Genomic DNA, 24,335 nt, shown 5'->3' with positions numbered 1-24,335 from the left:
GTTAAATAGATGGCAACTTAAATGGCACACACACAAACACACAGCTGCACTTTGGACATGCTTGTATCAGGAGTCAACGTTCTTCAATAGATCCATTACCAATGCTCGACCGGGGTTATGGCCAAGCCGCAACATTGCGACACAAAAACACTTGAACGAGCAGCAGTAGCATCCCCTTAGCAGCACTTTTTTGTTTGAGTTATTTTACGAGTTTTATTGGCTTTTATTGGCAACGAGATTTGAATTTTTCAAAACGACACTTGCGATGCAGAGGCAAAGGCAAAGGCAGTGGCTGCCTGCTGCATGCTGTCTGTTCCCCCGCCACCAGCTGTTGGCCTAATCGCTCTGCTGTGCCTGCCCTGTCGCGTTGTTAGTCATTTTTTATGGAGCTCACTCTCATTGAGTATCGCAGTCGCATGCTGCCTGCAGGTCTAACAGGTGTCGTCCTGCTTCCTAGCCATATGTGTTGTGCCCGCTGCTGTGATTTCTGGCCACATAACTTACCACTGATTGCAGTTTTATGGTCAAAGTTTTTGGGTTCACGTTACAGCTGGACATTTATAGACAGCGATAACGTACAAACTGCTAATTAACTCCGGCATAAAACGTTTAAGCCTTTAACCAATGTTAAGGCCGAGCAAAAAATGAATAGGCAAATTCAACTCGCAGCTGCCATTCAAAGTGTGCCGCATAATGGCAGCCGCAGACAGACAACTTGCTAATTTTCATGCGCCATTTACGGGGCGAAATCTCGCCAGAATAGGCCGCCCACTTGCCAGCATCCAAAGTATTTATACCCTGTATCGAACGGTGGAAAGCAGTGTCATATAATATTCGGGGATTGTGGCTGCAAATCGGGTTTGAACCAAGCCGGGCCAGACCGACCGAAAATAAATAAAAATGGCATAGCCTTTGGTGGTACAATCAAAAATGGGCATTGGAGAGAGGAATGCGATAACGTCGACGATTATTATATTATGTGAATTTTTACTCACATAAAACTTCTTCATGCCTCGAAACTTCAAAAAGGGTATTCCTTAGTCAAGCATATTTAAAAGACGAATGCTTACTTGCTTTGCTCCTGTTTGCCTGTCGCATCACGAATTCACTTGACAACTCTTTTATTTTATTTGGTGTATTTTCTATCTTTTTTTTATGCGGCACGTGGTTGTCAGCCTCCTTTAGACTACTTAAAATTCAGAGCCTGACATAAACATCCTTAAGTAACCCAGTCAACAATGCCAAATGCGCTTTAACGATATGTCAGAGATTAGAGCGCTAAAAATGCCAAAGCAATTAATTTACAGCAAACTGGAGGGAGAGAAAGGTGAAATGGCAACGGGAGAGTTTCTTGTCTTGGCTGTAATTTGATAATCAACTGTGTTTTAAAAAACACATTCTCAACTATTTCAACCACTTTCGCAGCTTTTACTAATCTACTTTTGTGTTGAAATGGAGAGATCAGATTGTTTTTGTTTGAATATAGAGAAGTACAAGTATTGGAAATGAAAAATAAGAGTATGAGGAACAACTGACCAAGGAGGGCATATGAAAAGTGAGAACAATGTGAAATAGAAGTGTTCATGACTTAATTTAAAAATATAATATGAAATGTGGCAGCAGCAAACTAACAAAGAAAACTCGAATGTTATTGAACAAGCTTTCTGTTGAAATACAATTTAGAATTATTTATAATATATAAAGTTCTTGTATTATGAACTTTTTGGCCTATCAAAGTATCTTAACCCAATACTTCCGAACTACAAGCAAAAGCTTGTCAAGCTCGGACCACCATATCATATGGCTGCCATTGGAATAATCGATCGAAATGTAAGTTTTTTTTACCTAAGCCAAATTTGAAACATACGAAATCTACCATGCTTCACATATATGAGCCTAATCTAAGCAGCATAAGACTACCATATCACATAGTTTTATTGAGAGCTTCACAAATTTTGTCAAATATCTGTTAAGCCGTAAGCCTTACGTATATAAAAGTTTTAAGTCTGCCGTTTCTTCTCGTTCATTTCATAAATTGAACATAATCACAACCAATAATAATAATTATTATTGAAAGATAAACTCTATTTTAATAATTCTTACTCTATTCTGTTGTGAGTCGAGTGGGGAACTGACATGTTTTAAAGAATATCTTGTCACGAAGAAAAGAAAAGTTTGCAGTAGGAAATTCAAAGAAAATGTGGCGAATGCGATTTGCGACACATCGCAATGAGTTCATTTTGCGCTTTTTGTCAGCAAATGCAATAATAACCACAATAAAATGTTATAAAAATGCTCATGCATATAGTGCATATATATCTTATAATAAAGGCAGCCAGCGGCGTCGGCAACAAAGCAAACAACAATTTCCCTCATATATAACAAGTAAAAGAGAGCGTCTAAGCCAAGCACATGGAATAAAGATAGAGAATATGGGAGTGTGTTTTGTATTTATATGTGTGTGGGCGATTTGAAGGCAGAAGCGGATGTACAAATTGCAAAACATAATTCAAATTGTTTGACTTTTTTGACAATGACTGCGCCAGTTCCACTTAACCCACCCTTTCACTGATACTTGGCAACTGCTTTTATCTTGGCATATGCATGGCTATACATATATGTGTGTGTGTGTGTGTGTGTGTGTGTGTGGGAAGTGGAGCTGGGCGCCACCCTCTGTAGTATATTTGTACACTTTTTGTTACTGGTTATTTAAGCTGCACTCGCGTTGCAGCTGAGCTACCGACTTTAAGTTTATTAACGGGCATTGTACCACGTTGCGTATGAGTCACATTAATTAGCTGAAACTGCTAGCGAAGTGCGCTTAAAAAGCAATTAAATGTGATTAGCACAAGTTGCCAAATATATTTTGCATGCTTTTAGGCGCCGCTTCAAAAACCATTGCGCAATCTCGGGCAGCGCCCATCGAATGGATTTTTGGTTTTAGCTGGTTTTTAGCTTTTATTCCTAGACTTATTTTATTTTTTTGGCACACACAGCCAACCATTTGACTTAATTAGTTGGCCGATGCCGTCGTCGCCGTTGACGCCCCCTCAGCTGTAGGACGGGGGCGGTGAGGCGGGGCTGCGTTTGCGGAAAAACTATGAATTTATTTGACACTTGAATAAATGCGGTTTTTGCGGCGACAACGAAAAATGTCAGCCCATATTTTTCGTTTATTTTTCCCCAGTTTCCAATTCTCACCCATCGACAGGGTGTGTCGACAGGGCTGGCCAGGCGGTAACGGTTGCTCGTATTGATATATAACCCATGTCTTGTCCTTGTACTCGGTGTACTTCATGTTCGATTCACAGCGCCGCGTCGCATATTTCCGTTTCCTGATTTTCTTAGGCCAGTGCCTGGTTGAACATATACATGCGTGTGTGTGTGTTGGTGTTTTGTTGGTGTGTACTTAGCGTTTTGTAAAATCCCATTTTGGCTGTCTAATTTATGAATGTATGCGCTAAGTATGCGCTCATGCCAGTAATTGTGATATGTGTAAGTGCATTTCGCTGCCAAAGACAGGGTACACTGCCAAAACCAAAGGAAAGGCCATGATGTCATTTGGGTAAAAGTGCGTAGATTGAGTCTGAAATTAAAGCTGAACTGATTGGATTAGTTAAGTCTAAAAAAGGTATTTATTAAAATAGCAACTATCCCTGAGTTTACCATAAATTAACTCAAGAACTCTTGCAAAAACATATTGCTGAGTTGTGGCTCCTCCCATAATTCCTTTTAGTATTTAACAAACCAATATTCTGAACCGAATTCAACTAAAGCTTATAATATTATAAAATAGCTTAAGCTGTAGCCAAATGCAGCTCAAAGCATTCCATTGCGAAATGGCTTTGCCAACTGCATAGACTATTCCAATAACTGGTACAATGCACCCATCAATCCCAAAGAAGCCCAGAGTCAGCCCAATAAATGCGACAACATAACAATTTGTATAGCTATTAAAATTACTGAACAATCAAAAACGAACCATTATATTATATGTATTATGTGACGAACCGTTAGCTGTGAAAATAGATAAAGAAATACTCGTAGCTGCCAAATTTGGCAGTGTCGGAATTTGTTATAGACTTATCGCACTTCTCGATTTTATTTTGACTTTTTAATGCCATCATTAGTATTCCGAACAAAACCTTAACTAAACGATTACATATAGCACAGCCCAAGACCAACCGAATTCCCAGTGTCGAGCACAGTCCGTGCTCGCGAGTCCAACGTACCAGAGCTCCCATATCAATTGGAATTTAGAAATAATGTTAGCCGCTTTATTGACATTTCTAAGCATTGTGGGCTTTTATGCACTCTCTTGTTATCTATACGAGCAGCTGAGAACACCTTACCGATTGCTAAAGTTGCGCCTGGCGGGCAATCCAAAGGAAAGACTCTCCCTGAAGGAGCGTTTTGGAAGCTGGGCGGCAATTACGGGCAGCAGCGATGGCATTGGCAAGGCCTACGCCAAGGAGCTGGCACGAGAGGGCATCAATGTTGTGCTGATAGCCCGGAATGAGGAGAAACTCAAGACAGTAGCTGAGGAAATCGGTGCGTATCAATGTCTGGCATGCCACTTAACAGTGCACTATCTAATCGACTCCTTTTACAGCATCGGATTGCAAAGTACAGACCAAGATTGTTGTGGCGGATTTCACGCATGGTGCTAAAGCCTACGAGCACATTGAGCGCGAGCTGGCTGATCTGCCCGTGACCATACTAGGTGAGTAGTCGACCTGCTCGCACACACTCACACACACACACACACACAAACACTAACGTTGATCTATCCGCCCCCTAGTCAATAACGTTGGGTTGGGCCTGCCAGGTGCCTTCAGCAAGTGCAGCCAGGAGCAAACCCAGCAGCTAGTCGAAACCAATGTGATGGCCGTCTCACAGCTCTCGCGTTACTTCCTGCAGCGGCTGCGCGCCTCTAAGACCAAAGGTGCGATTGTGAACGTGAGCTCCGGCACGGAACTGCAGCCTGTGCCATATGCTGCCCTCTATGCTGCTTCCAAGGCATATACGCGCAGCTTTACGCTGGCGCTGCAATGGGAGGCAGCTCAGTATGGCATTCATGTGCAGCTATTGTCGCCCAACTTTGTGGTCACCAAGATAAACAACTACTCCAAACGCATAATGCAGGGCGGTCTCTTAATACCCACAGCCGAGACTTATGCGCGCAGCGCTGTGGCCCAGCTAAGGGATGGTGTGGACGAAACTCCTGGCTATATCTGGCATCATGTACAGAATGCAGTTATGACCGCTTTTCCGTGGAGATTGCGCTTGACATTGGCTCAATTATTCTTTACAGTAATGGCCGACAAGAAGAAAGATAAATAAAAGCATTGCATACTTCAAGGATGCAACAGTAATCTTTATGGTTAGTGTCTCTGCTCAATGTTCATTGGCTTGTGTCTGTGCCAAACATGTCTTGGCTATTGTACTTAGAGCTTTAAACGGTTGAAAAGCTTTCTCAACAGTTTTTTTGGTCAAAATCAATAATTTAACTCCGAAGTACATAAATTGGATGATAGGTCTTTTTAGTCTTTTATTGTCAAGTGACACGGTTGCAACACACCTTCCTTGTCGCATTTGACAGGTATGCCTTTAAGTTGCTTTTACTGATATAAGTATCTAAATTTATAACTTTATTTATAAATTGAATTCACATTTGGCTTTCTGTAAAAAGTTCTCAGAATATAGCATACCATAATACTCGAACATTTCTCGTTAGGCCCTGTCATACTCATTTCCTTATTTATAATGCCGGCATTTTTTTTAAGAGTCATTCGAATAGATTTTGCAGTCAATTTTCAAAGCATATTTACATTTTTGTTGTCTCATCGAAAGTGCAATCAAAATCACTTTGAAATGTTTTGTTTACCTAGCATTTGGCATTCGAGGTGTTTGTATTGTTTGTTGATTCTGAATAGAAAGTGTTGAAATGCGTCGCGATATAGAAATACAGTATAAGGGATAATTTTTCGGAATTAGAATTTTCTAAAAATAATGCATTTGCTTATCACTGCATTTTCCAAATTCAGTTAAGTATTTTTAGCTCAGACGCTTAAAAACATTGAATTATATATATCCCAACTCTACTTCAACTGTTTTCCATTTCCACTTTAAGGGACACTATGCATTATTTATTTTTCTCAGAAAATATCAATCCCTTACGACCAAAAAGTTTTAAAAAATAAAAGTTTTCCCTTACAACAATTGTTATTTAAAATTAACTTACTTAATTTTTACAAAGAAATTACTTTATTTACAACAGCAATATTGTTTATTTAACAATTGTAAATTATTTATGATTAACTGACTTCCCAGGTTGGGGTTATTGCATGTCGCCAAGTATTTTTGCATCTTTTGCTAAATTGTTTTCAATTAGTCAAGAGACCCTCTCCCTCTGACAGGCCCAGCCCCAGTCCCAGTCCGAGTAAGTGTAGGCTAATTATGCAATTGGGGGTCATTATCAGCCTACAAAGTGTCAACCAATTTAACGGTCACACTTTTTATCCGGCATAGAGAGTGGCCAAAATCTCAGACAATGGGCTAACGATAATTAAAGGTCTCATAATTTGGCGGCAGATTTTGTAATCTTCCCAGCGACAGCAAACGCTAAACTTGATGTTTATGAAGTAATGAAGCTACAAACTATAATAAAAAGCAACTGAAAGAGCGGCAGGCGCACTAAAAGATACATGTTTTTGTATCTGTATCTGCAGTCTTCATGTTCATGCTCATAACCAAAGAGACAATTGCAGCTTATAAGAAACCCGAAAAATATATATGTAAGCGCGGCTCGATTTGCTGTGGTCGTGAGCTCTGCGGGGCCTGTAACTCGACTTCAGTTGCCGTTTCGGTGCTTTAGTGCGTGATTGACGCTCGGAGCCGCTACTTGTGCCAAGACCCGAAACGCACGCGTCGGTCGAACAACTCAAATATATTTGGTTTAATTGAAATTCAATCAAATTCAAATATAAAACAAGTGACGCGTTCCAATACATATGCTTAGCATGTTGATAAGTTTGAGCTCAATTATATAAAAATTGACGGCTCTCAGCTGTCGCTTATCAAATCGTTGCGTATATACATATACAAGTTTTTTGTGTGAAATATAACATATAACGACACTATCTGTCATTATGCAGCCGGTGCTGGAACTGAGCATTTATACACTGCTGCGCATGGCGTTCATTTGGCAGCTCGTCTCCTTGGCCATTTATTTGGTAGGCACTTTGGCAATTGGCGCCTTTCTCTACGACAATTTCAAATCCTTGATCAGTATTATCAAAGCCTTGCTGGAGCCGTACTTTCAGCCGCAGTTGCCGCAGAGCTTGCTGGATAAATTTGGCAAATGGGCAGGTAAGTTATTTCTCTGCTGCCATTCACACACATTAGTAAAAAAAATATATTTACATAATTCGCAACACTTTCGCATTCACTAGATAAAAGCACAACACAAAAACAGGCCTAAGGCATTTGCATATATTACGTTTATTTTATCTTTATATATATTTTTTGGTTTTATTGTGTTTGAAATTTATTAACCTGTGAATATTTCAAAATATATTTCATTTGTTGGCCTTGTAAATAAAAATTTTCTTTAAAAAACGAATTTTTTTAAAACACCTTTAAAAATTAAGGGCCCGGAAATCTAATATTAGGTCTGTAAAAAGGAAGTTGTGTTTTCAACAATTCACGTTATTTATTTATCAAAACATTTCTTCAACGTGCTTGAAATATATTTCAATAAAATATTTATAGTTCGTTTTTATCAATTAAGAAGAGGATGTAGATCGGAGGTCATATTATAATACTTCCCTTATTGAAAAGCAAATAAAATATGTAAATAAAACGATTTTTTAATATAAATAAAGAGCGCAAAACCAGGAAAACTAAACACCATTGATATTATTTTATAATATCTGATAGAGAAATTTATGTGTTTTTTTGTTTGTCAAACCCTCACTAATATTTTTAACCATATTTGTGCACTTTCATAACACCCTTTTCACACTTTTTATGAATACTGAGTACAAAAAGAATTTCTAATAATGAGCAAATAATTGCAAATATCTATTATTAATAATATTGTCGATTATATGAGATGCGATATGCACTCAATCCAATTATATAGAAAATATAATCTGCTTAAATTATGTAAATTGCATGCTCAAAGGCATTCGTAAAAAAACCCACTAATTTTCATGGTAAATTATTTAGATATATCGTGACCATCCAAGTTATTAAGGAAATTGTTTTTCAATGCCCAAAACAATTTATGTTTCCTAGGTCCAAAGGCTAAACGTGACAAAGTGATAACAATTACTTATCAAAATGTTCCATGTACTATAGTTTTATAATAGATTAAACATTTACATGTATTTCCATGATAAGAGCGGCATATCGAACAGCTGTTCCAGTGTTTGCGTTCTCTGTTTGTTTATGCTTTTTTATAGAGCACACAAAGTCATTCAACCCGCCTAACGAAAACGAAAACAAAACCAGATTTACGCGAAACTTTTTTCTCTTATTTGGCACGGTTTTAAAAAGAAAATAAAGCAAGAGTTTATTATAATAATAGAAACAAATTGCTTTGCAGCGTTCGTGTTGACATTTTTACGTTCGGCTTTTTATGTCTACTCATTTCAATATTCTCAAGTATTTTTGACCTTGAGCAGAGTGAAATATTATTTGCCAATTGAGGTTTTTCAATTAAAATATTTAGTTGCAAATACTGTTACCAACTTATAACGGTCTGTGCAAATTTGCCGCGCTTAGCACACGCGCTGCTGCCGTTCGTTGCCAATGTTTCCGCTGCACAAATATTTGGCAACCAGAGTGGCCAACAGCAGCAGCAACAACAAATATACCCCAACAACTACAACAACAACTTCTAGTTTAACAGTGCCAACAGAAATGCCGCCTGTTGGCCAGTTGCGCAGTCGCAGTGGCAACTGTGTTGCATTGACTCATTGCAACAGCAGCACCAATAGCCGCAGCATGTACAACAAAAACATACCAAGTTTCTGTTTTGCACACCCTGTAAATTCTTAAAAGTAGGATATGATGGTTTGTGCGTGGGTATGTAACAGGCAGGCGGAGCTCATTATGGAGCCCATAAACTATATACATAAGTATATATTCTTGGTCAACTTAAATATATTATTTTCATATTAGCCATGTCTGTCTATCTATCCGTCATTCTGTATGAAAGTTATAAGATCCTAGAGACGTCATATTTGAACCCAGCACAAGCTTACTTCTAATCATCGATAAGTAATCTTAAGTACCGACCAATAACCTAGGTAAATATACTTGTCTCCAGATATAAGAGCAAGAGATTTCAAATTCGGCGCAAACGTTTTTGGATACCTTTCCCCTTAAATAAGTAAAAACTCGTTTTAAAAGTTAAAATCTTAAGCTTTAGTTTGTTTATATCAATGCTATATTTAAGCCCTGAAAATTCCCTGAAGATCAGGATTTATTTATGTGCAGAGGGTATATCGTAGTCGGGAACTGCGGACATAAGCTCACTTGTTTTCTTATTGGTATTTGGATTTGTATTGGTTTTGGGCTCGGCAGTAGTAACTACCACATGCCAAAAAGGCCCGACCGAACAAATAATTAGCAAGGGTGTGTTAAGTAGTTGAGTTACCTGCAACAACTCAGCATTTGAAATTGAATGTATTTAGATATAAATTTACAAAATATTTGATCTCAAGAAAATTGCAATATAATGTCTGACCGAAATGATATTCCTAATTCAAACTATTTCATGTTAAGAATTTTCGCAGTCATAAGAGTTTTTTTTATTTATTTAAGCAGTCAATATTGTTATTATTATTGACCATTTTAAAAAATATGGAACAAAATAAAAAATAAAAAACAAATGCAAGTATTAGCATACAGCATACCTTAAAGACAATATTCGTCTAATTAATATATCGAGCTTTGACAAATCCATGTGAAATGAAAGATTAGAAAAAAGTTAAGCTATTACTCTTATTACTATTTCTCTGCCTCCCCTGCTTAACTTAAATATTTTGTCCTTTCTCTTTTTAGTGATAACCGGCGCCACTGATGGCATTGGCAAGGAGTATGCCAGAGAATTGGCACGCCAAGGTCTCAATCTGGTGCTCATCTCACGCACCAAAGAGAAGCTTATTGCGGTAACCAATGAGATTGGTATGTAAAGGGCTGTCCAGATGCGTTAACTGATCTGACCTGTCTCTCAACTTTTACAGAGAGCGAGCACAAGGTGAAGACCAAATGGATAGCCGTCGATTTTGCCAAGGGACGCGAAGCTTACGACCAAATCGAAAGGGAGCTGGCGGGCATTGAAGTGGGTATACTGGGTAAGTACAGAGAGCAAAAGCCCATGTGTTAAAACAGAATTAAGAATCCGAGAATTGAAAGTATACAGTACCTAATAGGCACACTAATATAGGCACTATATAATGAAAAGTAAAAAAGTCTCTGAAAATAGTAAGGGCTTATGTGTGAAATCTATAAATAAAGAATCGGCTCACAGCCCACGTTTGAGACTTCCAGGTCAGCTAGAAGTTACTATTATCGGCATCCACGCTTGCCCCTTTTCGAAAATTCCTCAGTAATGAATTTTAAAAAGAGGGTATTATATAGAGGGTATTACCCGGTTTTGCACGGTTGATCGGATGAAAAACCAAAACTAGCAATATAATAGTATAACTTCAATAGTTCAGCATAAATACGACAGTTATGTTTTTGAGTATACAACATTTTACCCTCATTTTCCACCTAGCAGATGTGGATTCGTAGTGAAACAGTTCTCACATTAACTTTTACAGCTTCGGCTTGATCGGATAAACACAGTAAATATAATTTCACCAGACAAACTGCGAGTGAGACCCCAGATTTGGAGTAGGCTACTTAGTAATAGTACTGGAACTTGAGTATTACAAACTGTCTTGAATAAATTAATAATACATTACTGGTTGCAATTGGAATTTACCGTACTTTTGGTGTCCGTCACCAGCCCATCCACAAGTTGCCACAGCACCCGCCCACCCCGTGGACACATTATAGCCAACTCATTGTCAACTAACAGTAGCCGGCCGTGTGTCACTGACGACAACAATTAGGCAGCTTGGTTTTCGGTTTGTTTTGTTGAGTTTTGTTGTCAATGGCATTGAAAAAACTTAGCTGAGATACTCGTAATGGCGTGCAATTATAATGACTCTTTGCGGTAGGGCCATTTGACGGACTGCCGGGCAGATTTTCAAACATTTTCAAGTACATATAAATAATTTCTGTGTCGAACTTTTAGAGTTTTATTTGCCAAACTCATAAACGCTTTGACGCGCTTCAGCAATTTACATTTTTGTTGCGTTTGAGGCAACCTTGCCACAGCATGGCTTAAACCGATAAGCATCTATGGCCTTAACTGGGGGAAAATTCGGTCTTCGTTGCAGTGAACAACGTGGGCAGAATGTATGACTATCCGGAGACTCTGGAACTGGTGCCCGAAGATACCATCTGGGATATACTGACCATCAACATTGGCGCTGTCACCATGCTGACCCGCAAGATAGTGCCACAAATGAAATCGGCTGGAAGGGGTGCGATTGTTAATATTGGCTCTGGATCGGAGCTCCAGCCCATGCCAAATATGGCCGTTTACTCGGCTACCAAGAAGTATGTCACATTTTTCACTCAGGCCCTGGAGCAGGAGCTGGCCGAGTTCAATGTGACCGTGCAGCTGGTCATGCCCATGTTCGTGATTACCAAAATGAATGAGTATTCCAATTCGGTGATGCGCGGAGGTTTTCTAATACCCACTGCACGCAGCTTTGCGCGTTCCGCTGTCTTCACGCTGGGCAAAACGAGCATAACGACGGGCTTCTGGACGCACGGACTTCAGGTGAGACTAACTAATTATTAACAAACAGGTCATTTATAATCCAGTAAATGGAAGCGAAAACGTTTTAAACGAAAGTATTAGCAATAGGTGCTCACACTAGAGATTAAGCTTGGGAAGAACTTTACTAGCTCCGATAGCTAGAATGGCCTATGTCCTAACGAGAAGAACAGTTTGGTCGACTAGCAAATACCCCGTATTCAGGACAAGTTGTTTCTGTTCTACGTGTATACGCACACAGTTTAGTATATGTATATTGCGATTCTTCTTATATCTGCCCCACACTATAAGAACTACACTCTTGATTAACTTCGGTGTTTATAGTAGATCTTTGCGTAATTTGTAGCGCTTGAATATGACACATTAACATAACAAAACATTAATCTTCAGTTCTTTACCCTTTGCAGTACTTTTTTATGAAGCTGGCGCCGCAGCATCTGCGCATGCTCATTGGCCACCAGCTGACGCGCCGCCTGCGGCTCGAGGGTTTGAGCCAAAAGAAGATAACCTAGTAAACAAATACTGCATTGCACGAACAACTTGTACATCTTAGATCTTAAGAGTCTTGTAAATATTGGCGCATAGTTTTAATCATAATAAAAACTGTAAACATTTTTCGTACAAAAACCGGCTGGGAAAATCAATTTACAATTTTTTTTTTTTTTTTTGCCAACTGATTGCATAACTTCTGTGTTGTGTATGCTCGAATAGGGGAACGGGGGGATATAATCGGAGCCGTTGAACCGGTTGCCACTCTGTTGACCGACAGACGGAAGAGCTGCAATAGGCCGAAAAGCTTCGCTTATTCGCAGCGAGCAGGCTTTTGGTTTTGAGCTAAAAAAAACTCAAATTCGAATTGCATTCATGTGCATGCAAAATGAGTTTCAAGTGGAATCCATGAGGGTCTCTCAATTGTGGTCACTGGCCACGGGTCGCACTGCCCACATTATGCAAGCTGACATTACAATGCAAGTTTTGGGCCCGAGATGGTATGACTGGCTCTATTGGGCCAGCTAACATGCAGTTGCTTTTGCTGGGCTAAAATACGTTTACTAATCAACTAATCAAGAAGGGAAGGAATGCGAAACATGCGAAAATCAGGAAGATAAGTCGATGAGCTTAAGCCACAGACTATGACAATATATATCTTATTCCAAAAGGTGGCTCCTAAAAGGACTTTGAAAACATTAAACATTAACACTGATTAAACTTCGTTCTTAAATCAAGGTATGTATATGTAAAGTTACTATGAAGATTTTATGAAAGGTAAACTGAAGATCCTTACATCTAAGATATACTGTTGTGGTTAGGGAACTATCCTACCCAGACTACTTTTCTTGAGAAACTTACAGCCCAAAACCTAACATCATTTGTTTGATTTGCTTACAAAAAGATAGTTGCTCTTATAAAATTTACCGCAAGCCCAATCTTAAAGTTGAATCTACAGTGAGTGACAAAAAAATGAGACGAAAAAGCATAAAACAGCTTCCAACATAAATAACTAATGAGTGCATATAATAATAAAAAAAAAAAAAAAACATTATGAAAGCCAGGAAAATAGGTAAGCGTTTAAAATAGTAGGTTGTAAATGTAATCACGGGCCTAATCGGAAACAACAAATAGTTTCCGGCTTGATTTTTAAATTATATTTTTCTATATTTCTCTTAACTTTAATTTCAACATCTTCGAACCTAATTTGCTTACTTATGAGTCTGTACATCGAAGCTCTTTGCCTTGGGTTTTTTTACTTTGAGTCGAACCTTAAATTAAACCAAAAATAACCAAACCGGAGCTATATATAATAACCAAGCTATGTTTTGAAGTTGGAATATCGAATCGTATTATTGCTGATTTTTACAGATTTTATCGGGTACAATTATAATTCTTGAATTTTACTTGTTGTATTACAATAGTAAAAATCTTTAATGCTCTACTTTTTATATCTTTGAGACTTGAATCCATACCAAGCAAATGAGTAAGAAATAATATATTTTCTTTTATTAAAATCATATCGGCGAACCAGCTTTAAAGGTAACTCCGAATTGTTTTCGTATATCTGGACCTCTAAAGTGCTTAAAACCGCTTCGGACATTTTCTTTTTTTATTAAATAGGTAACCATTTTCCAGCCCAACTATGCTGAATGGTATATCCCATTAAAAACTATTGATTCTTTGCTTTTTTTGTTGTTTTATTCCTGCTTTGTTTGTTGTTGTTATTAATGCATTTTGGTGTTTGTTGCTTGTTGCTTGTGTAGCTGTTGGTCTTGTTGTTATTTACGAAGAAAATGCAAATAGAATAATAGAAATAAAGATCTTACATATTATGTGCAAAGTGTTAAACAATGAAATAAACAATTTTCCTATGTGCGCCTTGTTATGCTGATGTGTTGTTGCTGTTAAACACACTTATACTGTACATTATGGTCTATAAATTGTAAATTGTAAATTGTAAATTGGATGAATTCCATTGCGAAACGAAAATTGCCAGTTAATATTTATGATTAGAGCAGATGACGCCAAGACTGTCCGAGCACGTTGTGGATGTCACGTCGCCCCAAATGGACCGTAACGCTGGCCAAATCGAACGTAGCTCTGCGAGATAAAAATAGTTCATATATCAGATATAGAATTGGGCAATTAAATCTTATGGAACTTACCGCCACACACACACGCTTCCTCTGTTGCAGTTCATCCCAATTATGAGAGCCCCGAACCGAGCAGCTGTTTATTGCCTGCAGCTTTGACGTCATCTGCAGGAAGCAAGAATCGAATAAGAATTTTCTTTAAATACCAGCTGGCCCAGTTTTATTTATTTCTCAAAATGATTATTGCCCGCATTCGCAATACCAAAATTATATATGATATTTATATTCATGTGGAGACGTTTACATTTGTTTCAATGGATAAAATTGGGGCTCTTGAAAACATTTTGGCAGCCGATATTGAAATTCAATTTTGGGTATATGCGCAGATTGTTTTTATTTTTATTTTTTGTACTTTTTATCTTTATTGTTTTCAAATTCAATTGGTAAAACGCATAAACAATAGCCACAAATTTGTTTGTTGCAAAAAATCATTGCTTTTCGATATTTTTAGTCAAAACTTATTTCGTGCGGACATTATAAAGAAAGGATTTTGGTCTTACTAGATAAGTATCAAATACTAAAATAATATTTAATTTATAAAGAGAATAGTGAAGACTTTTTAAAAAATAGAATAGCACATTTTCGTTCGATTCTTCCCATATAAGAATATGGTAAAGTAGACCCTTAATGATAAGATATGGCTCACATGTTTGCATAGAAACAAAAATATGGGCAGGACTATCTAGCGAATCGGCTTTTGAGACTGATCAAGAATATGTATATACTTTATTGGGTACAATATGATTCCTTCTGCAGATTTTATGAATACCTTCGAGCTATCTTCTACTGCCAATTATAATTATATAACAAAATAGCTAAAAGAATCGAAAAGGTGTATGCTATTCAGATCGATAATTTATTTTATACTCATACATATTTTAATGTACTCAGCGAGCATTAGAATCTAAAGAAATTCAAATCGCTATGAGAAATAAAAAAAGAATTTTGAAAATTATGAACGCTCAAAATATCACGTCAAATTCATTTGACAAATTTCACACGCTGCAAAAATATTTCAAAAGTTGTTTTATATATATATTTGTATATATAACGCAATCGTATGGAGCGGTAGATATTTAGAGGGCCATGTCGAAATGTCGTCTTAAAAAAGCAAAAACTTTTTGGAAAGTGATTTCTCTAATGTCGCAAGATTTGGCACCGCTGTCAAAAAAGAAAAAAAACTAAGCATAATCAGGCGAAGAGCCGGATGGGGGTTTAGACATATATGTATCCAACGTATACCATGGTATTTTTTTTTTCATAGATTTTTCCTTTGCTAATTTCATAAATTAATGTCATAGAAATGCTCAGCATGTTCGCTAAAACTGTTCAGATATATGAAAAGAAACCACTTTTTGATTTGCGATGAGCAGCAATAATTTGATTTTAAGATTAAAATTAACTTATAGATACATACATATATAGATATAGATATAGGTAGATAGATACTGTGTGCTTGACTCACCTGACTTAGGGTACTAATAGAAATCCATTAAATGCTAGCGACTTAGATCCTAGTCATAGGTAATTTTGATTTTAAACATACATATTTAAATATTGTTGTTGGAATTAAAATTCAACATGTAAGATTATCCTTGAACTATTCAAATCATGATTTAGAAAGCGGCTTCGTAGAAGGCATAGAGCAAAAATAGCAACAATGCCAGGATTATGAAGGTGGTAAACAAACTTCTGGCTTCATTCATTTTGTTCGAGTTGCTGTTTTAGTTGTTGCTGCATTGTACAAAAAGAGAATTATAGATATTTAATTAGCCAAGAGTGAATAGAAGATGTCCCCGTCTTTGGGTTTGTGCTACTCGGTTCACAGAGTTTTATACTATTGCTTTTAGTTTGTAATTGAAGTCAATTCGTCAATTTAGTTGTAAATTAATTAAGCACCAAATGCAACTTAATTTTGGATACACACACTTGGGAGCTTTGAGGAATCGGCAAACCGTTCGAAGCAAATGACACGGAATAACTGAGAAACGCACCAAAATGTTCTTCTCCACAAACTGGCCTATAATTTTTATCACGAATCAAAATCCGACAGCAGACCGCAGTCAGCTCATTGGAATTATGGTTCTATATATTTGCCATACACATACATTCAGATATATGCATATATATAATATACTTATATAAATATATATATATATATATACATATATTTGAATATCTAGAGGAACAGAGATGGTTGTGGATGTGGTTGTCCAGTTGTTGCGCATATTTTGATGCGGCACACATCGCGTTTATATGTACGAATATTGCCAGAATTATACGCAATATCTATAAGCATGTTTAGATTCCATGGATGCGTGTGGGCGGCGCAAGCGCCTCATATGCATGCCTCATGCAGCCCGAGCATAGCAACTTCTCCAAGTTCTCCCAGTTTCGCTCTATTTCTCGTACCTAACGTATCAATTCGTGAATTGTTTTCAATTTGGCCATTATTCATGCTCGCCGGTGGCAAATTGCCTTAGACCTCGTGCGGCTATTGAAATATGTTTTTTGAATTTATTTATTTATTTGTTTATTTTTCCTGTGGTCAGCTTTTCGCTTCGGTTCGGTTCGGTGTGGTTCGGTGCGATGCGGTGCGGTCAGCATTCTCCAGGCAGCTGTATTCTAAATCGCAATTCATATTTATTTTCTTTGGCCGCTAAATATATTTGAAATTGCTTGTGCCATATGTTTATTTGGTCTTTGAAACATGTCCAAAATATATTTAAATAATTTCATCGAGGCACGTACCACCGACTGTGCCCTACATGCACAGCTCATTGAATCTTAGGTATATTTGGAAAATTGACTATAAGTTCTATGCAAATCCATTTGGTCTGTGCTATAACTTAAATGGACACCTATCAGCATACGGACTTTGGCATCTATATATCTAATAGGTTAGATGTTTCATTGGAAAATATTTTAAAATGTATATATTTAAAAAAATAATAAAGCCTTTAAGATATTAAGATGTAAATTCGTAACGAATGTATCTAACTTCAATCTGAACTTTACAAATTCGTTCCTTTTTCATTTAAGCACTTATGTATCGAATTTCTTAAGATCCATGAACAGAAATACAGTGCATATAATAATCAAAATGAATACTTACGCACCACCCCTAACTCTTGTTTTTATAATTCCTACTAATTAATGTAGTCTTGAAACTTAACTCTTAACATTAGAACTATAACAGACACATCTTATTTAAAAAGGAATAGTATTTGATATTTCTATTCAAAGTCTTCATTTCATTCCTTATAGTTTACGAATAGGCTGCAGACTATTTGGTATCTCGAACACTTTTAAGTTGTATATATGTAAGTACATCTGTTCGTGCATTACATTAAATATTTCAAATTGTGAGTTTATTATTATAACAACTACTGCCCTGGCTTACCTTCTAAGTAAATTCAAACTCACCTTTGCTCATGCCTCTACCCGTTCAGTGTTGTTTTACAACACTGCATAGATGATCCAAAGGAAGAAAAGTAATATGGCCAAAATGCCGAAGGTAGTCATCAAGTTACTTGCTTCACTCATCTTTGCTTAAGCGTCTTAAGTAGATTTTGGGAATAAATAAAAGCAATTAATAAATGAATTAAGTATTATATTAGCATTCAATTGAATAGTTTTTATCGACTCGAACAGCCTCGCAAAGGTCAGGCTATAAAATTATTACTTTTAGCTGGCGCGTGAGAATTTTATGTGATATAAACATTAAAAATGCGCCCATAAATTTCAAAAACACATATCATTTTGTTTTCAAATTATACAACTAGAAATTTATGAAAAACCATATGAAAATGTTATTCATATCAAGAACCTCGAGCTGGCGACAGGCTCCACATAGACGAGTATATTTGTTTGATGTTTCGCATTGGTTTTCTGTGCTGTCTCTATTTTTGTTGTTCTTTTGCTAAAGCAATCAAAATGTCTGTCTATATGTAGTCAATGAAAACTACGTATAGAATTTGTGGCAAAATAATTCCAGTTTCATAGATTGGAACGGTTCCAAATATTTCTCGATAAATTTATGAGCACGGCACACTTAATCTCAATTGAGATTATGCAAAAATTTTACTCTACATTCATTTATGCTCTAATTGGAAAGACCATCGATTACCTGGGCTTTTCTTTTTTCTTTAGTTATTATTGCGGACTGTTGTATTAACTGCAGCAAGGCTTTGGCCCAACTAAAACCAATTCACGCACTTGGCTGTTGGGTTGCGCAAAAAGAAATACTATGAGACGCCAAACATTGCTGTGAAAGTATCTATAAGATAGAAAAAATACACACACACACACATAGAGATTTACGAAAACAACGACACTCGAGAGAAAAACTTTGGCTGTCAACTGGCAAGTGGAAAAATATGTGGACTATGGTTCGGTCTCCAAAAAGCACATTGGCCAAAATGAGATGCCAATAGTAAATGTTGCTTAAAAGTTTAAGAAATCACATCGAAAATAAATAAAATAAATGTATGCTGCCGGTTTGACAGTTTGCGAGCAGCCGCAGCCGACAACAAAAAACAAAAAAATGGAAGAACAATAACAATGCTTTTTATTAAAAATAATTCATATACTATATTATATAAACATCTTCCATGCATGCTTGTTCCATTTTTGAAATACAAGAAAAACCATTATCGAGTGTTTTATTCAAGCAACTTTTCGACGAGCTTTGTTACGCAAAATTTAGGTGCAAAGGAACCTACCATAGCCAAATTCTCTGAAAGATGACGTTTCTTTAAAATGTGTTGGACAAATCATATTTAGAAAAAAAACAGTCAAGATTGAAGAGGTCTAAAAGATGACGTTGTCAAGAGTCATTAAAATCCATTTGCTGAGCCAACGCATAAATTGTGAACTTTAGCTGCGAAGATGCTCAAAACTTAAATAAAATTGACAAATACGCAAACAGCATATACTAGAGACGATATAGTATTAGGTATAGGCAACGCCTACACTTTCGTAAACAACTTGGCGCATTTTTTAGATTCATGGTTCTATTCCAAAAGTCGGTACCTGACAGTTGTCATTAACTCAATTTGAAAATGCACTGCGCAAATGGTGGACATGAACTCTGAAGGAAAAAAAAAACAATACAACAAATGATATAGTATAGAAATAATGTGCATAATGACTTAAACAATTACTGAAAATAATCTGCAAATATTTATGGTTCAATGCTCGTGAAATTGTGCTGAAAATATTGAAAATTGCTGCCTCGGCATGGAACAACTGAGAAACAATAAGAAGAAACGGAAGGTTCTGAGCTGCCGAAGATTAAATACACATGCAGACATTTGGCTTACAGTTTGGAGGATATGTGAATATTGTGAAGCTTGTGAATATCTTGAAAAACAGAAAATATTTCATACAAAAGGTAGATCAGATAAAATTTGCTTAATGTCTGCCGAGTTTGACCCAAAAATCTTGATGAACATAAATGTGTCTCCTGCAAGAATTACATTTTCGAACAATCATTTCTATAGCAGCTGATGTTAAGGTCCGATCCGGCAACCGAAAAATGGACCTAGGCATAGTTTAATAGTTTTAAAACTGAGAGACTGGTTTTTACTTCACTTAGACTCTTTGAAATAATAAATATTGCAGAGTGTGGATCCCTCTACTACAACTTGCATGGAGAGGAACAAGGAGAATAAATCAATAAAATAAAGAGAACAATCGCGAGGTATATAGAATGGATGGTACCGCATATTAAGGATCAGTTTTATATAAAAACAAACTATATATCACGATTTAAGTTCTATATCCGTTTATACATACATAGGGTTTTACTCACTTGCATGCAATGGAGCCAAGCCCTATGGTGAAAATGCTAAAAATTTAGCTTACAATTGAAATATGAATACCTTAAAATCTTACTATTCCTCTAATGACGATATGGAATTACTCGGTAAGAGATATACCCTGCATATGGATCATGCGGATATATTTCATCAATTCAAAGTATTAATCATATTTACCATAAATTATGCCACTAAAAGCTACACTTATTAAATATATACACTCTTTAAACTTGACAATTGTAAGCCTTTAAAATTGTTTTCCATTTATATGGAAGGCTTCCAAAATTTGATTGCAACGCGTGTCAATTATTAAATCTTTTCACAAGTTCGACATTGTTGAACTTACCTAAAAATAACTTAATGGATGCTAAGAATTGGATAGATGGGAAAGAGGGGGGCCAGGGTGTGGTACCAGATGTCTCTCGTTCTGGGGCTAATGTCTATCTATTAGTTCCCATTCTGCTTGACATTCCATGGCGGTTATGTGCCCCTGAAAATGGCGAATGTATATAAAAAATGTATATATATTTTCATATATAAAACATCTATATATATCGTATATGTGCTATAATAAAATAACTATGGTGGGCGTTGGCAGCCACACGCAGCGATAATAAATTGGCAAACTATAGAAATTAGCTTCTATCTCTGGAAATAGGGCCTAAAAACAAACAATAAATCAGCTGAACAGCGCATAGACTTAATAAACAGACGTTTGCAAATCAAATCAATTAAGAATTGCAAATCTAAACTGAGTTTTTCAATTATTATATTATATTATTAAAACTTTATGCCAACTGTCGTATTGGAATTACCTCAAGCAATTCCGATTCTGTTTTTGATCACCTTGCGAATTATTCACAAACGATTTTAGGGACTTTAAACACTTTCAATAACATATAGACACTAGTTTCCTAACAGAATATTTTTAAATTTAAGTTTGGCACTGCTTGACTACAAAAGCAACAAGGTGAATGCACTGCTTCGGCCATACACTATTACACGCCACAGCTAAATATTTAACGTTTGAACTGCTTACGTTAGGATCGGCAGGTGATGTAAACTTAACATACGTGCACTGCTTGCAAAATGCATTATGCTAAGCGTTAACAGAGCGAGCTGCGCACGCGCAATGTAATCATCTGTAGGTAACAGACCCGATACTAGTCAGTTCTTAGGATCGGCGGAAAACGGCAATAATGATTCCGGCACAGTAGTGTGATACATAATAATGTTTAATCGAGTAGAATAGAGTGTGTTCTCAACTAATCCTTTCACAACTCAATACTGTTAATAGAGGATATTAAATTAAATATTTAATCGAAAGAAATTCTCAAGCTTTGCTTGATTTTGATTAATGTTAAGCTAGAACACATTACAACTTATCGGGTAATATAATATAATTATGTGGAACTATTCTTAATGACTTTCCATTATTCGCATCTGTTGATCATACACTTGGCGGGGGGATTCATTTGCGACTCTGGCGCACATTTGAAAGCGGTCTGGAACTCAGGCAGGTTCATATAGCCACGATTCAGTTGCGCCGCAAAGATCTCATCCTGACGATTGCACAGCTGCTGAGCGACCGCATAGAAGAGCACACGATGCTCATCCAATCCAAAGTGTTGCAGGACAAACTGCTCGGCAAAGGTGAAACGCTCGCCCTGCAACCAGAAGTGATAGTCCCGGAGCGCGGCCTGGAACGATCGATGGAAATGAAAGACGTCGGCCACTTCATGAGAGCTAAGTGGGCGATAGATGGCCGCCAGTTGGGCATCGTAAAGCTGCAGCGTTTGCCGCTCCAGGCAGTCCAGTGCGGTATAGTAGCCATCGGTGTCCTGCAGCAGGCCCGACTGACGCCACAGCTCCAAGCCCTGCGTGGCATAGTAATGGTACATGGGGCGATGCAGTGAGAGCAGCACAAAGTGCAGAAAATGGCGCAGAAAATAGGCGGATTGCTGCTCATCCTCCTCATCCACATAGGGCGACTCAAAGGCGTGCCGCAGTTGCGCGCGTCGCAGCTCTAGAAGATTGCCATAAAAGCAATCCGGCCTGAATCGCACCTGGCCGTAGTGCAGCGTCAACTCGCTGATATTGAGATTGCGTTGGGCGTGGAGCTGCAGCAGGCGTGATACCTGCAGCTCGCGGCGCTCCACGGCCGCAGGCAGCAGATGTCCATACCAGTCGCGACGGCTCAGAGTGGCGCGTCGGCGCTGCTGGAAGCGTGTGGTGTGCAACTGGTACATGGCCAAGGCGACATCCCGAGTTAGCTGCGGGGTCAGCACATGCCATTGCCAGTACTCGGCATGGAGCAGACGCTCAAACTCCGCTGCCAGCTGAAAGCAATCCTCGTAAGCCAAATGCTGCTGCGCCTGCCACAGCACATAGTTGTAGACAATGCGCGGTTCCGTGTGGCGCAGCACCTGCCAGGCATGGGTAATGCGCTCCACATTCAGCGGCAGCTTGCGCGCCGTTGCCAGCTGCTGTTCCGTGAAGTTGAGCAGTCCAAAGAAGGCCTGAAAGTAATCCATTGTGTTGTCATCCAGCTGCAGCTGCTCCTGTCCAGCTGAAGTCGTGCTCTGGGCTCCTCTGTTGGGCTCGGTCAAGCTGCTGACCAGCGGCAGCTCGCCGCGCATGCCACGGCACAGCACACGCAACTCGTGCGCCACAATATGCGCCACCTGCGGATGACGTCCGGCCAGCACGGTCGACATGCTCTCCTGAAACCCGCGCAGGCTGGGACAGGGCTGCTCCTGCATGGGCGCCACATAGATGGTGTGCTCGGCAAAGTATACGTGCAGTAAGGTGGGCAGACCGTGCGCCGCCAGCTGCGCTGCCAAATGTATCCAATTGAGCTCTTCAGCCAGCTGCCTGCGTTGCCATTGATGTCGCAGAAAGGGCCAGCTCGACAGAGTCTCTCCATGAGCAGCCAAAAACGGCAGCTGCTGCAGCATGCGCTCCCAGTGTGTGGCAGCTGGCTGGCGGCTCAATACACGCTGCTCCCCCCGCGCCTTGCACTCCACGTAGAGTTGTGCCAACAGTTTACCCGGCAACGTTTGAAAGTTGGCATGTTGCAATTGAAAGAATTCCATGCGATCCTGCATGTTATACAAAAATGGAGGCACTGCATCATCTGGATCCGGAGCCAGTGCCAGCTGTCCAAAGTTGCCACACGCATGCGCATAGAAATCCTCACACGGCTCGGCGCTCACATTTCTCAGCTCCACCATCTGCTGCAGATTGCGCTTGTACAATCGAGTAAAAAACAGTGCCGACTCGGATTCCCTGTTGCTCCCATCTGCAGTGGTCGCTGTTTCCGCATGTACCAGCCGCATGGCTGCCAGCAGCACTGGCAGCTGCCATTGCCAGAGCATTTTGCCCATCCGTTCGCTTGGCTTTTTTCGCGAGAACTACGCCAAGTCGATTCTAAGTCTAAGCTGGAGGCAGCTCGCAGCTGATAAGCTGGCAATACTGTGGAGAACAGAGGGCTGGGGTAGATTGCGCAGTTCTCTAAACACTTGATAGCAGATGTTCCACTGTGCCGCCTTGACCTTAAAGATTTGCGCTCATGCGAAGTGAGCGCAAGCTTTTCTAACAATCGCTCTCTTATTAGGGTAGTCGGCGTTCCCCAGCTTAAATGAATCATTTTGTATATATAATACGCACAAAACCTCAAACAGATCCAAAACAAACAAGCAAGAGTGGGATAAGGGATATATATAGCATTTAAAATAAATAATTAAATAATTAAATTACAAATAAAATAAAAATATATTCCATCTCATCAGTGCGAACTAATACCTTAATAACTTTTGGCGATACTTGATGTTTTGGGAATAATTATTCTGAAGGGAAGCCAATCTTAATAACATTATGGGGATGTTTTCCATCAACAGTGGGTTGCTTCCCTTTAGCTCACGAGCCAATGATTAGTTCTCTGACCGAAGCATTCATACA

General features: G+C 38.4%; 3 protein-coding genes and 1 long non-coding RNA gene across 5 annotated transcripts; 2 read left to right on the top strand and 2 right to left on the bottom strand.

The window, feature by feature from the left end:
• The first annotated feature begins 4,132 nt into the window (after positions 1-4,132).
• On the top strand, positions 4,133-5,373 carry LOC115763092 (hydroxysteroid dehydrogenase-like protein 1). The gene is made up of 3 exons (XM_030705530.1): positions 4,133-4,551; positions 4,613-4,723; positions 4,802-5,373. Exons 1-3 carry the CDS (start codon positions 4,266-4,268, stop codon positions 5,341-5,343), a joined length of 939 nt encoding a protein of 312 aa, XP_030561390.1. The 5' UTR covers positions 4,133-4,265; the 3' UTR covers positions 5,344-5,373.
• A 1,720-nt stretch (positions 5,374-7,093) lies between these two features.
• Positions 7,094-12,517, top strand: LOC115763091 (inactive hydroxysteroid dehydrogenase-like protein 1). Its single transcript, XM_030705529.1, has 5 exons — positions 7,094-7,371; positions 10,075-10,197; positions 10,257-10,367; positions 11,463-11,911; positions 12,316-12,517. Exons 1-5 carry the CDS (start codon positions 7,152-7,154, stop codon positions 12,418-12,420), a joined length of 1,008 nt encoding a protein of 335 aa, XP_030561389.1. The 5' UTR covers positions 7,094-7,151; the 3' UTR covers positions 12,421-12,517.
• A 1,634-nt stretch (positions 12,518-14,151) lies between these two features.
• LOC115763062 lies at positions 14,152-18,774 on the bottom strand. 2 transcript variants are annotated; one of them, XR_004017851.1, is made up of 5 exons: positions 18,683-18,774; positions 17,980-18,113; positions 16,019-16,287; positions 14,566-14,658; positions 14,152-14,500 (listed from the first exon to the last, which is right to left on the bottom strand). It is a non-coding gene; the product is annotated as an uncharacterized LOC115763062 (long non-coding RNA). The 2 variants fall into 2 exon arrangements; XR_004017852.1 differs by lacking the exons at positions 17,980-18,113; positions 18,683-18,774 and adding an exon at positions 16,481-16,576.
• Positions 18,775-21,643: 2,869 nt separating this feature from the next.
• On the bottom strand, positions 21,644-23,789 carry LOC115763090. Its single transcript, XM_030705528.1, has one exon. It carries the CDS (start codon positions 23,759-23,761, stop codon positions 21,809-21,811), a length of 1,953 nt encoding a protein of 650 aa, XP_030561388.1. The 5' UTR covers positions 23,762-23,789; the 3' UTR covers positions 21,644-21,808.
• Positions 23,790-24,335: the final 546 nt, after the last annotated feature.

Source organism: Drosophila novamexicana, unplaced genomic scaffold (genome assembly GCF_003285875.2).
Source record: "Drosophila novamexicana strain 15010-1031.04,08,12 unplaced genomic scaffold, DnovRS2.1 tig00000689-arrow-pilon, whole genome shotgun sequence".
In the NCBI taxonomy this organism is placed as follows: Eukaryota; Metazoa; Arthropoda; class Insecta; order Diptera; family Drosophilidae; genus Drosophila; species Drosophila novamexicana.
This window is presented reverse-complemented; position numbering and strand designations above follow the sequence as displayed.